The sequence below is a fragment of the Camelus ferus genome, chromosome 35 (genome assembly GCF_009834535.1).
Source record: "Camelus ferus isolate YT-003-E chromosome 35, BCGSAC_Cfer_1.0, whole genome shotgun sequence".
NCBI lineage: Eukaryota > Metazoa > Chordata > Mammalia > Artiodactyla > Camelidae > Camelus > Camelus ferus.
This window is the reverse complement of record NC_045730.1, coordinates 3,168,204-3,182,880: the sequence shown is the minus strand read 5'-3', so window position 1 is coordinate 3,182,880 and position 14,677 is coordinate 3,168,204. Positions and strand designations below refer to the sequence as shown.

At 41.7% G+C, this 14,677-nt stretch overlaps 1 protein-coding gene across 1 annotated transcript in view; it reads left to right on the top strand.

The window, feature by feature from the left end:
- Positions 1-389: 389 nt before the first annotated feature.
- The window catches only part of GDI2 (GDP dissociation inhibitor 2), a 30,462-nt gene continuing 16,174 nt past the window's right edge, over positions 390-14,677 (top strand). The window contains exons 1-3 of the mRNA XM_032473821.1: positions 390-684; positions 10,610-10,717; positions 14,000-14,099. Of these exons, the coding sequence (XP_032329712.1) occupies positions 640-684; positions 10,610-10,717; positions 14,000-14,099 (253 nt within the window). The 5' untranslated portion in view covers positions 390-639. The remainder of the gene's footprint in view (positions 685-10,609; positions 10,718-13,999; positions 14,100-14,677) is intronic.

The window sequence follows — 14,677 nt, the reverse complement described above, 5'->3', positions numbered from 1 at the left end:
GCCACTTTGCGTCAGGCGCCGGGCCGCGGGCGGACGGGCGGGAGCGCGGGGGCCCGCGTTCCTGGAGGCCAGTTCTGCCCCACGTGGCCGCCGCAGGCCCAAAGTCCAAGGGCGCGTCCGGCCTCCACTGGGCGCGGGGTAAACGAGCTGGCCCGCTCCTCCCCTGCCCGCGAGGGCCGCGCCGCCGCCTCCGCCCCCAACCACGGTGGCCGTGCGCGCGGGGCGGAGAACCGGAATCCACGGGCGCGACGGCCCGCCCTCCTCTCGCGAGAGAGCGGAAAGGAAGAGGGTTGGGCGGGCGACGGGGACGTAGCCAATGAGCGGGTGGAAAGGGCGTGATCGACGGCCTCCTTTAAGCCCCGCCCCGGCTGCGGAGGTCCGGGTCGCCGCCCGCGTCTCCCTCCCCTCTTTTTCCTGCCCTCCCTCCCCTCCCCGCCCCGCTCTTCTCTTCACGTCTGAGGTGGCGGCTGGCTCCCTCCACTCCAGCTCCGTCTTCCCTCCGCTCCCGCCTCTCTTGACCCTCGTCCCGGCCCGGCCTGAGCGCTCCCCCCGCCCCGTCAGGGTGGCCGCCTAGCCCCCGACCCCTGGAGTGCTGCGCCTTGTCCTTTCTCTGGGCTTCCGTCCGCGCCCGGCCCCGCCATGAATGAGGAGTACGACGTGATTGTGCTAGGCACCGGCCTGACGGTGAGTCCGGGCCCGGGGGGCGGCCCGCGCGTCTGCCAGCCCGGCCCCCCGCACCCTCCCGGGCCGCGCGGCGCCTCGGAGGGCCTCCCGGCGGGCCTTCCGGCCTGCGTCGCCGTTTCGGGCCGCGCCTGCGGCGGGGCCCTGCGGGCTGGGGCTGGCGGCCGCGCGGGGAGGGCGGGCGGGCCGGCGCGTCCGGACGCGGAGGCGGCTCCGGGAGATGGGGCGCCCGGTCCGGCAGGTGCCGGGGAGGGTCGTAGCGGCCACGCATAGGTGGGCGGAGAAGAGAGCTCCGCTCCGCCGCAGGACGACGGAGGAGCCGGCCTCGCGCGACTGGAAGCGGAAAGGCACCCGGCGCAGTGGGGGAGGGTGGGAGCCGATCGCCGGGCGATTTCCTGCTTGGCCTCCCGCCGCCGCCGCTAGTCTGGGTGGCAGGTCACTGGGTAATCACAATCTGCTGAATTGTTCGAGTTCGGTGAACTCGCGTTTTTGGAGAAAATTAGTTTTCTTGCCCCTTCCCCCCTCCAGGTGAGAGGCATTGTCCGTTCCTTTTAACCACCCTCCCATCCCCCTTGAGCAGCTTGATTTGGAAATGAGTGTTCTCAGAATGTGCCTGTCTAATGCTTCTCACCTGACCTTTGCCATCTTTTGCTTTTGTTGGTTCCGACCTTGCGTCCCTTATCTCTCCGGGACGCCTTCCCCCTGAGAAATGGATTAGAAATGGGTTGCTAGAGGCCAGGCTCTGTTCTGCTATATATACCTTCTTCAGGGAGCTAGAAGATAAATGGGTAACAAAGTAAAGACAACAGTCGTGATGCGAATGCATGGTGTTCCTAATACCATGGTACATTTGCTCTCCTATCTATCTGTCTGTTTAGAGAACAGATAACATTCTGCCAATAATGCAGGCAGGTGTTTTACTTCTCTTTGTGCTTTTATTTTTTGTTGGGGGGACGTAATTAGGTTTATTTATTTTAATGGAGATACTGGGGATTGAACTCAGGACCTCATGCATGCCAGGCATGCACTCTGCCACTGAGCTATACTCTCCCCTCTTTGTGCATTTCAAAGAAAACGAAGACTAGTCATCTTGCGAAAGAATTTCCATTTGAAGAGAGGATCATTTCCGTTATCAAAGTTTTTTTGAAATTTGGAATTTTGACTTTGGGTTTCTTCATTTTAAAAAGATGACCACTGATTTAGATCTTGTGTATCCCATATGAACTGACCTCAGAGTCCTGAGTCATTTAATGTAAACCTGCTACAAATTTGTTGAAATGCATTGTATTATCTCTCGGGATCAAACTAGTTTTTTTTTTTTTTTTTTCAGATAACACTCCCAAGTGACTAGTTTAGATTTCTCTGGACAAGAGAGAACCTTCGAACTTGCATTTGGCTGATTTCTGAGGAAAAGGTTGTTAGGAACTAGAGTGGCACTTCTCTGACCTGTCATTTGTGTGTTAAGAGGGACTTGTGATTGTTGGATGATGCCCACTTCTGCATGCTCATGTTGGCCGGTCCGGAAGCAGACATGGGACTGGCTAGGACATAGCACCAGGTGGATGAGGTTGCTCTCTAGAAAGCTGTGTAGTCAGTTGGACTGGGAGGTATTGGGTTAAATTTCTTTTTTGGTGGTGAGTTTGAAGACTGTTGGATGCCTAACAGGATAGGCCTATCCACCGCAGTTTTTTTTTTTTTTTTTTAATTTTTGAAGTGCTTAATTGCGATTCTGAGCTGAGCTTAGTAGTTTGCGGTGGACTTTGCCCACTGAAATGGGTGCCCTCGCTGCCAGCGTATTGTAAGAGCTGGTTAGTTCCACTGTTTTTCTACGGTTACTGCTGGTCTTTCAGATTTGCTCTCGATTAGGTCAGTTAAACACGGACAAACGAGTGCAAATCCATCCTCATGCAAGTTTCCACACTCCTGGTTCAGAGGCATCACTTTGTATCAAAGACGGCACAGTCTTAACTGTACAACAACTGAGTTAAGATAATGCCCTTTATTTAAATCTTCGTTTGGGTTAATCGTGACCTTTTTGATGAGTGGTAGATGTGTATTTAACTAGAAATCAGACCAAGTTCTGTCATTTTATAGCTGTGGTAACTTTAATCCTGTGAGCCTTCCTAGATTGTTTTTTTACAAGATACTCTTTGAGAATTGTATCAATTCAGAGCAGTCACATTATTACTTTCATAGACAGGAGGACTGGTGATGGGATGACTTTGGTAATGATAAATTTCGTACCTTCAGTTTTAGTCATACAGGGACTTTGATTACTTAAGTGAAGAGGATACCAAAGTTAAAAACCCTCAAGTTAGAATTAATTTTGAGTATTTGGCGTAAACATATCATTTAATTTTCTTAATTTTTGATCTGTAAATATTTAGTGCCTGAGGTTTAAGAATATAAAAACAGGCATATGTTATCAGTTATGGGTACCAAATATTACATGATGCCTGTATGTCAAGCACTTTGAGTGCCAGTAACTTGTTACTTTTAAAATAAAGTGTAAGGAAGTGTTGGAGTTTCTGTGTTGCCTAGTGTTATTGTTTTATATCAGTTGTTATGGCTAAATAAGGTCATATTAGTCCACAAATAGTGATAGTAACCTTAACAAAGAAGACCTAAAACGATTTGGTATAAACCAGAGCATAATCTTCATTCTGTCCAGGAGAAATGGAATATTCCGTGTAATTGAATTTTTTAAGGAATTGAGGGTTATCCCCTTAAGTGATAGTAACCTTAACAAAGAAGACCTAAAACGATTTGGTATAAACCAGAGCAAAATCTTCATTCTGTCCAGGAGAAATGGAATAGTCCGTGTAATTGAATTTTTTAAGGAATTGAGGGTTATCCCCTTAAAGAACCACAGCTTTTAGATGAAGGCCTTTCCAAATGGTATCACAACTTCTCTAACAAATTAAGGACCGTCATTAACGGACTTAATAACTAAGATTTCGCATCAGGAGGATTGATGATTGTGTGTGTGCTGTCACATAATGAAGCCATTGAGACCTGGTGGGCTTTGTAGAAACTTTGGCCTCCTTACTGAGTCCTCTCAGACTGCTTTTTTATGAGTTAGTTCTACAGTCTGCTTTTCATTTGTTCCTTTTTGCTTATTTTGATGGTTAGGCTGGCGATGACAGGCAGCTTCTGAACATCTAATTTGCTGTTTCTGAGTGACTTTGGCTTGGCAGTAAATTCATGAATCTTAGAAATAGTGTATAAAATAAGGGTAACCAGCTCCGCAGCTCTGTGTCCCAGCGGTATTTTGTTTTCCTCTGTGATAATTCTCGTAAGGAGTTACGAATAGAAAAGGACACTTCAGTGATATTTAACCAGATTACATTCAGCATTATATGTTTAAAACATTGTACATCCCAGACATACTTTTCCTCCTTTCTCTTTATTAAAATTTTGTGATTTCAAAGAGGAGTTTTTGTACCTAATTTAAAAATCTTAAATTGCCCTTTATATTTGCTCCTTGGAAATCCTTGCCATTACTGTTAGAGTTCTGTGGACAAGGACTTTCTGTCCACTGCAGCAGTGATCATACGACCAGTATCCATGCAAATGTCTTATTTTTGGAAAGTTTAAATACCACGTGGGCAGTTTGTATTTTAAATCAGCCTTAAGCATACTGGCCCAATACAATGGAAGTAAAATCAGACATATTTCAGCGTCTAGAGGTGGTGGCGAGACATTTGGTTTGAAAGACCACGGGGTAAATGTTTGGCTCACGTATATGATCTGTGATCACCTTTACCTCCCCTCTCACAGGACCCAATTAAAGGCTTCCTCCTTCCTCACTTTCAGCTACCTGTGACTGTTTTGCTTGATTATGGGCAATAAAAGGGCAAACACACCTGTCTTTAAGCAGCTGCTTCTCCTGTGGGGATGACTGTAATAAGTTAGTATGAGAAGGTGCTAAGTGTCATGAGAGATACACAGGTGGGAATTCAGACAGGGTAATCAGGAGACCCTTCAGAAATATGGAAGTATTTAAGCTGGCTGTTAAAAATGCTGATAAATAGAGTGGGGGAGGGGGAATTAGATGAAGGTAGTCAAAAGGTACAAACTTCAAGCTACAAGGTAAATAAGTACTAGGGATGTAATATACAACATGATAAAGGTAACTGCTGTACGCTATGAATGAAATTGTTACGAGAGTAAATCCTAAGAGGGAAAATGTTTTTCTCTATTTCTCTGATGCTGTATCTTTACGAGATGATGGACGCTCACCGAACCTACTGTGGTAGTTGTTTCATGACGTGTGTGAGTCAGATCACGTGCTTCACACCTTTACAGTGCTGTACGTCAGCTATAGCTCAATAAAACCAAGCTTGGAACGGGAGGAGGAACCTGATTTTCTGGGCAGATGGGGCAGTGTAGGTCAGTACTGAGGAGAGGATATGTGTAGGGAGCAGGGAGTTTGTTTTTCCTGAAGCAGAAGCTGTGAAGAGGTACAGTGGAAACAGGGTTGGAAAGAAGGCAGATCACCAAGAATGTTCGAGATACTAGGCTGAGAAACATGGATTTTAACTTATAGGCAACGAGAGAGGATTTTGAGCGGGAGAGATATAATTAGAGCCAGATTTCAAGAAAAGTTATCTTTCTGACAGCTTTTTTAATGAGCTGCGTTAGAGGGGCAGGAACATTTAAAGAAACACAGTGCTGAAAACTCACATTCGTTTTTATTCTGTTATTGCTGTGAGACATAACACTGAGATTAACTGATTTAAAATTTTTCTAGTTAATACATTTTCCTTCTATTTCTAGACAAGCAACTTTCAAAAGGCACTTTTCTTTAACATCGCTTATTAGGTGCTTTGTTTTCCTAATCACATTTTTGTGTGTATTTACTTTCTGTTTTATTTTTTAAATCGTAACAGAACTTTAAAATGCCGTAGGATTTAGAGTGTTAATGGTGTTTAGTTTGGTCCCTTGGAAGTTACATCAGAATATCAATGTACTCTGGCTCTGTTTTCTTCCAAGCCTAAGCTGCTGTCTAAGTAGGAAAGGGGCTGGGCCTTCCCTTTTCAGGGTACTAGAATACCACTTAGTACCACTGGCCTCTGAGGCTCTGCTTAGATCCATCACAATTCATGTATAGGAACACCATTCAGGCTGCTTCAGTACGTGAGAGGTACTTCACCTAATGTGTTTAGGTGCTGTCCTTATGAGTTAGTTACTCTGATCATTGCACCCCCAGGGCTCTGTGTAGGTGCTGAAGGGAAGTGAGCCTCAATATCACTGATTCGGTCCTTTCTGACCATCTCCACACCCACATCCACACAGACTAGAACTTTGCTGAACTTTAAACATTTGGTTTAATCGTTTACCTCTTCATGTAGGACAACATGGGTGTCCCAGCTGGGTGTCAGATGCCATTATCATAAAGACTTGGATTCTGAAGATGGTTTTGTAGTTTTAGTTATTTTGGATGTAAGTCTGCATATTCTTACCCTGCTCAGGTCGGTTGTGGATGATTCAAAATTCAATGTGGAGCACTCTCATCTCTTGGATTTATTTGAAACTAATATGTTGGCTAATACTCATTTATGTATGTTTTCTAGTACAAGTTATCAGTGTTCTTGACATGCGGTGGATGGTCCAGGTTTTCTTGTGTGAAAAAAGGAAATTCATTTAGAGTTTTTTCTGAGTTTGACTTGCTTTGCTTGTTTATCCTGTATTCACCAGGTTGTAGTAGATTTTAGTTTTGAGTTAATTTGGAAAGATACTCAAGTTTTAGTATCGATGGACACCTTGTACTAAGGTATGATTGATAAGTTTCATCAGTGAATTAGTGACTTCATCCCTTGTTGTAAAGTAAAATTTAAAGTCTTGCCTGTGTGATACTATGTATTTTATTCTCTTGGCAGTGTAAGAGCAGTCTTTCGGAGATGGGTTCAGAAGAATCCGTGAGGCTGCAGAGTTTTAACTGGCTTTTGTCTTTTTTGCTCCAAGTGATACCTTTAATATCAGCTCTTTGGACTCTGGTGAATCTTTACATTACTGCGTCCTTTATTAGGCCTTGGCCTTCAGTGCTTGCTTTAGAGCCACGCAGTGGGCGTGAAGTTGTGTGCAGAGCTGTGCAACACGCAGTTTCTTGCTGTGATTTTGCTTCTAGAAGTTGAACCGTGAAGTCTACTTTTGACGGCTGGAAGTGTGACTGGTCTTCGTCTGTGTCATAATCTATTTTGTCATAATCTATATTATTCTACTTTCATATCATATATTGAGCCGTGTATGTTAGTGCTTCTTTGGATTTTTTTTAAACAAGTGATTTGCTTTTGGTAATGTTAGAGTTGATTTTTACAGTTAAAATACCTTCAGTTCTGTTTATCAAGACCTCATGAAGAAGTGAAAGGCTGGGCATGGAATGGAAGAAGATATTTGCAATGCATAAAACCAAGAAAGGGCTTTATATATCCAGAATACATAAGGAACTTCTATATAGCAGTAAGAAAAAGACAGAGAGCCCATTTTAAAAGTGGACAAATAATGTGAATAGGCACTTACCAAAGGAAGATACCATTGTTATCAGTAAGTTATAAAAAAACCCTGCTCAGCCTCATTAGTTATCAGGAGATGTGAATTAAACCACATCACAACTAGATTGACTAAAATTAAAAAACCAAGAACACAAGTGCTGGGCATGGAATTGAAACAACAGGAACTTTCACACGCTGCTGACAAAGTGTAAACTGGTGCAAGCATGGTGGAAAGCCTGCTGGCAGTGTGTGCTGAGGTTGCTCATACTGTGCGCTCCTTGATGTGTAGCCAACAAGTGCGTGTGTGAAAGACACACTGAGAATGTGTACAGAGCATTATTTGTAACAGCCAGAAACTGGACACTATCCCAGTGTCCGTCAGTCATAGAGCGGATAAACCGTTTGTGGTATGTCTGTGTGGAGCATTCCCTCAGCAGACTCCCCTTTGGCTTTGTTACCCGGAGTGTGGTCCATGGAGCACCTGCTTCTGCGGACACCTGAGGACATTACCTGCCAGTGCAGCAGGTTAGACACACTGAATCAGTCTGCAGTGTAACATGATCCCCAGGTGTTCAGTGAAGGCTGCGCAGGGCCTCTCCAGTTGTGGTTCTTGAGACTGGTCCTGGACCAGCAGCATTAGCATCGCCTGGGAACTGGTGAGACATGCAAATTCTCAGGCTCCACCCCAGACTCAGAAGCTCTGGAGGTGGGACCCCGCAGTCTGTTTTAACAAGCCGCCCGAGTGATGTGGATGCAAAGTGAAGTTTCAGAACCTGCTTAGAAGTTACATTTCTTAACAAGTTCACAGGTGATACCAAATCAGGAAACACTCTTTGATATCCACCGCTAGTAGGCAAACCTGTAAAAGTCCAGATAGTCAGATTTTAGGTTTCTCAGGCCATGTGGTCTTTATCACACCTGCAGTTCTGCTGTGGTACATTAAAAACAGCCAGCATGTAAGGAATGGGCATGGGTATTGACCAATAAAACTTGATGTACAGATAGAGCCTGTGGGCTGGGTTTGGCTTCTGTACTTCGGGGATCCCTGCCCTATAGTAAGCAAGTAAATTTTGACCACAAACACACTAAAAGGTGTGTACAAAAAGTATATACTATATGACTCCAGTATTCAGAGTTCAAAACCACATAGAAGAAGCCTTCGCTCTTCAAAGTCATGAGCTGGCTTGGGCTGGCAAGGGGTTATGACCTGGGGGCGGCCTTCTGGAGTGCTCACAATGTTTTGTTTCTTGATCTACATAAGAAATGACGAGGAGAGGGTGCAGCTCAAGTGGTAGAGGGCATGCTTAGCATGCACAAGGTCCTGGATTCTATCCCCAGAACCACCTCTAAAAATAAACTTAATTTTCCCTCCCTCCACAAAAACTTGGGGAAAAAAAAAAAGAAAAAAAATGCACCCTCCCAGAATAAAATTTGAACCTGATAGTAACTAATTTAAAACACTTAAAAATATTAAAATGTGTAGGTATATTATGGAAAGTTTGAAATATGTATGAATTTTTGAAAATAAGTTTTTCAGAGTCAGGCTTCTAGGGTAGTGAGATTGTTCTGTTGTCTGGAGTCTTTTGGATAAATTCGAGAAGCATTAGGATTTATAAAGGTATAGGGAATTTCCTTAGTCTTTTTAAAAAAGAAAAAAAAAAAGAATGTCTCAGCCTCCAGAACTATGAGAAATAAATATTTGTTGTTTAAGCCAAAGGAAAAAAAAATTAAAGCTTTTATCGCCTAAATTCTGGTTGTAGTGGCTTTGAGTGAATGTGTATCCCATCTCTGTGTTTCTTTTCATTGATCCATTAATTGGATTCTTCCTTGAGTTTTTCTCCCCGGCTTGATTTGGTCTGTCTTAGTATGTCCATGCCTTTTTCTCTTTCTGCGGAGAGTGCTCATTTACAATCCTCTGTTGATTGTCAGTTGTATTAACAGTTATCCTGGATGCTTCCTTTAGGGCTCCAGTTTTCAACCCCCCTGGTCTCAGGATCTGTTTAGTCTTAAAAATTGAGGACCCTGAAGAGCTTTTGTTTAGAAGGGTATCTGTCAATACTTATCCTATTAGAAATTAATGCTGAGAAATTAAAAAATAGTTTTTATTAATTCACTTAAAGATAACAGTGATAAATCCATTATGTGTTAACACGTGTAACAATTTAATGAAGCATAACAATTTTCCAAGATAAAAAAAGCTTGTGAGAAGAGTATCATCATTTTTCATTTACTACACATCGCTCTAATGTCTGGTTTAAGAGATAGCTGGGTTCTCATCTGCTTCTGTGTTCAGTCTTCGTGAGTTTTGTCTCAGCTAAGTATATGAAGAAAATAAGGCTTTTGCACAGATGCGTAGTTGGAAAAAGGTGTATTTTATAGCCTTTCAGATTGTTGTAAATATTCTTTGTTTTACACCGAAACACTAGTGGCGGGCTTTTTAAAAAATTAATTGCAGTATGTGCACATCAGTGAACAATTCATATTTTGTTATATTAAAATCCATTAATCTAGCTTGCACTTTGAATTCCTCTCTCCCCGCCCCCCGCATGATTTTGTAACACCACTGGTCACTTGGAAAGTACTGGTTTAGTAACGCAGAGCTTCTGAACTGTTGACACATTTCATTATGCAATATCAGAAACTCAGATCTGTTAGTATCATCACTGATGTCTGAAAAGTCCTTTAAGTATTGGGGATCTGACGTGCCTGTAGTGTTGGATATAAGTTTTCCAAAATACAAATTTTCATTCAGAATTTTGAATGAAAAAAACTTTTCATTTTTGGCAGCAAATACTGTCTGTTGTTTTCATTGACATTCAGTTTTGGGAAACTGCCCAATACCGAAGCCTGAGTAATCACAGTTTGTCAGTCAGTTCTTTTTTCAAGTAAAAATGATGATCCATGAAAAAAGTAGCTAGTTTAGCTTACGGATCAGTTGCATGAAAGGCTTTTCTTGAGCCAGAGTTGCCTTATGTTACGTCCCATTTTGCTACACAGGATATGTAAAAGATGGGTGTTCAAGGGTGTATGTTTAACAGAGATGATTTTTAATGCTTCATCAAGGACAATCTTAAGTGAAATTGGCCTGTTTTTTCAAACTGTGAGTGCTTGGTGGTGAAGAATATAATGACTGGTGCGATTAGAGCCTCTGCCTTCATTTGTTTTATCCACCATGGATCTTGCACCATCACTGAAAAAAGTAAATAATGTCTTAGTGTTACTATGAAGATAGTTTTAACTTTGGGAACCACAGACCACTCTGAACCCTGGTTCCTTTAGGGCTTTGTCTTTAAAAGTACGTCATACATTGCGTAAGAATTAATTACTAAAAGAATGCTTAATGACGGGCCTGTGTGTGTGTGTGTGTGTTAATCATGTATCTGTTTGAAACATGCTGTACACTTTCTTGGAAGATACTTGTGCTTTCCCTGTAGGAGTGTATCCTGTCGGGGATAATGTCGGTGAATGGAAAGAAAGTTCTTCACATGGATAGAAACCCGTATTACGGAGGAGAAAGTGCATCTATAACGCCGCTGGAAGATGTAAGTGTTAGAATAAGTTAATGTGCCTTTTATCCTTTGAGTCTTTTACTTGTGAATCTCAACGTTACTTTTTATAGATGGTTTTCATTTTGTTTTATTAAATAGATGATCTGTAGCATTGTAGTTTTCAGGAGCTCCTCGTTTGGGGCTTTTAGAAATGTAAACGGTGGCCTCTGTAGCCATCTGGGGCAGTTGTCTGCTCTCTCTCGAAGTTCGTAGAGTGTACGCTGGGCAGGGTGCGTAGAGGGTACCTTATGATGCAGACTAATGTACCCCAGGCACACGCCAGTGCTTTCTACGCGGTCTCAGTTACCTTCCCTGTCACTCGGAGGTTTCCTCCTATTTTTCAGAGGACAGAGTAGTCTGTGGGGGTAAGATCACAGGGATGGGCTGTGAACCCAGGTTAAGACTGCAAAACTTAGTTCCTTTTGGTAGCCTCCCTGCTTCCTGCCTTTTCAAAGAACATGGGCACGTGAGGCATTTCCAGAGTGTGTTTTACCAGGTACATTCGCTTCTCTGACGTTTGTTCAGCATCATGTGAGTGAATCTGAGCTGTACTGTGCCTTCTGGGAGATAGATATCAGTTACTTTTTAAATAGTGACTTGAATTAGGTAAACTTAACGTTTATATCAAAAAGGTTTTTCTGTATTTAGGCGTACAGGACAATATGTATGGAAAGAAGAATACCAGGAAAGAACAGTATCAGTGGATTTTTTTTTTGTTCCATGTCTGTCTGTCTTCATGTCTGCTGAAAATAACAGACATGATACTTGACTTAAATAGTTCATTCCCCTGCTAAGAACAGTGTTTTCCTACATAATTTTAATACCATTTCACAAGTAAGAAAATTAACCCTAATATCCAGACCATATTCAGATTCCCCAGTAATCCCAAGAATGTCAGATATTGCTGTGTGGTAGCGGTTTGTTTTGTTCCGTTTTTTAAGTTAGTTTAAGCATTGCCTTTCGTGTTGTTTCCCTTTATTCTCTTAATCTGTGAACATCTCCACTTCCTTTCTTTTGGGAGGTCTGGGCGGATTTACAGACAGCACTGCCGGGCACTTCATGCTGCCTCACACCATGCTGCTCGCTGTAGCTTCGCTGGGCACGGCGCTCGGTCTGACCTGGTTAAAGTGATGGCCCCCCAGCTTGTCACCCTAAGTCATCTGGAGCGATGTGCTGGCACCATTCCTCCCTCACCTAGTGCATTTATGTGTTAGCTCCTCGTCAGTAAGAGGAGCAAGCTGTATGCTTTCTTTTTTAACGTAGTCAAGAACTTGAGGTTTTTGAGTAAATACAGTCTGTTCCACCTTGGCAATAGAATTCATGAGTTTGAATGAATATTCTTAAATTTTAAGCTGCAAGCTTTTTTATCTAGAGCTTCAAACTCTTGTAAGTTATAAATTAACTGGAACTTACTTGATTTGATTTTTTATTGAAGTATAGTAGATTTACAATGTTATGTTAGTTTCAGGTGTACAGCAAAGTGGTTCAGTTATACATACATATGTATATACTTTTTCGGATTTTTTCCATTATAACTTGTTTTAAGATATTGAATATACTTCCTTGTATTATATAATAGGTCCTTGTTTATCTGTTTTATATATTATATATGTTAATGCTAAACTTCTAATTTATCCCTCCCTCCACCCCTCCTTGTTAGGTAACTATAGTTTTCTGTGGCTGTGAGTGTGTTTCTGCTTTGTAAATAAGTTCATTTGTATCATTTTTTTTTAAGATTCCACATATAAGTGATACAATATGATATTTGTCTTTCTCTGAGTTCACCTAATATGATAATCTCTAGGTCCATCCATGTTGCTGAAAATGGTCTTACTGAATTCTTTTTTATAGTTGAGTAACATTCCTGTGTGTGTGTGTGTGTGTATGTACACACCACATCTTTTTTATCCAGTCATCTGTCGATGGACATTTAGGTTGCTTCCATGTCTTGGTTGTTGTATATAGTGCATCTGTGAACACTGGGGTGCATGTATCTTTTCAAGTTAGAATTTTCTTGGGATATATGCCCAGGAGTGGGATTGCTGGATCATAGGATAACTTTAAGTTTTATAAGGAACCTTTATACTCTTCTCCACAGTGGCTGCACCAGTTTACATTAACACCAAAAGTGTAGGAAGGTACCCTTTTCTCCACACCCTCTCCAGCAGTTGTTCGTAGACTTTTTAATCATGGCCGTTCTGACTGGTGTGAGGTCACACCTTACTATCATTCTGATTTGCATTCCCCTAATACTTAGCAATGCTGAGCATCTTTTCATGTGCTTATTGGCCATCTGTATGTCTTCTTTGGAGAGATGTCTATTTAGGTCTCCTGCCCATTTTTTGATTGGGTTTTTTTTTTTTTTTTTTGACATTAAGCTATTTGTATCTTTTGGAAATTAATCCCTTGTTGGTTGCATCATTTGCAAATATTTTCTCCTATCCTGTAGTTTGTCCTTTCGTTTTGTTTATGGTTTCCTTTGCTGTGCAAAAGCTTTTAGGTCCCATTTGTTTATTTTTCTTTTATTTCCATTACTGTGGGAGATGGATCCAAAAAAAATATTCCTGTGGTTTCTGGCAAAGTGTTTTGCCTTTGTTTTCCTCTGGAAGTTTTATAGTATCCGGTCTTTAGTCCATTTTGAGTTTATTTCTGTATATGGTGTTAGAGAATGTTCTGTTCTCATCCTTTTACAGGTGGCTGTCCAGTTTTCCCAGCACCACTTATTGAAGAGACTGTCTCTTCCCCATTGTGTATTCTTGCCTCCTTTGTTGTGGATTAACTGACCTTAAGTGCGTGGGTTTATTTCTGGGCTTTCTGTCCTGTTCCATTGATCTGTGTCTGTTTTTGTTAACTGGAACTAATTTTAGCTGTTTTTTTCTGATTTGAAGAATCTAAAATTTATTTTCAACTCCCTGCATAATTATAGAAGCAAAATTAAGCTTTTGTTGGCTTTTTATTCAGGAGAGAATGAGTTTAAATGATTTCTACAAATACTAAGGGGTGTGTCTGCAGAAGTTGTATCTCACTGTCTGTACTCTTGCTTTTCCACGAGTAAGAAAGCACACGCCACCTCTGCAGTATTTACTTCCGCGTCCATGAGCTTAGTCATACATCTCGCTTAGCTGTGTATTGGGACTTTGCTAAATATTCTGACTAAAAATGAAATGAACTTGTTATTCTCTACCTCACGTTGGTGATACTTTGTTCTACCAAAATCACTTCATCAAAAAAATAGTTGCATAGTATAATGAAAATTAAATTTTGCTTTGGTTTTAGTTATACAAAAGATTTAAAATACCTGGAGCGCCACCAGCATCAATGGGGAGAGGAAGAGACTGGAATGTCGACTTAATTCCCAAGTTCCTTATGGCTAACGGTAAAGAATGCTCACTTAAACTTAATGACAGTACATTGAGTCAGACTTAAAAGTAGAAACTGGCTCGTGACAGAGAGTCTCAGTTCGGGTGTGTGGAAGTGGATCTTGTTGAATGGCGGCAGTATGGTGAGTAAAAGGTCCCCAGAGGTGTCTGCAGTCAGTGAAGAATGGAGGGAAGTGGGGACAGAAGCCTTTCACGCGGTTGTATTGGTCGACCTTCCTTTCACTGGTTTTGATTTGGAAGGATATGCTTAAAATTTTCTCTACCTCAAGGTTATAAAAACAGTATTTTCTTTTAATGGTATTATAGTTTCATTTTTTTCACCTTATACATAAATTCTTCTGTTTTTCCATGTAAGTAAGTTTGTCTGGTTTTTTACCTGTCTGAGAAGTAGAGATAGGAATTTACTTTTTCAGAATAATTGTTTTTCAACACCATTTATCTTTTCCACTTTGATTAGAAAATTTTCATTATATATTTAATTCTTACACACGGGTCTCTATTTTTCACTGGTTTATGGATGAATTAATATACAAGGTACTGAAACGCCTGAATGCATAAAACTCTCCTCATTATC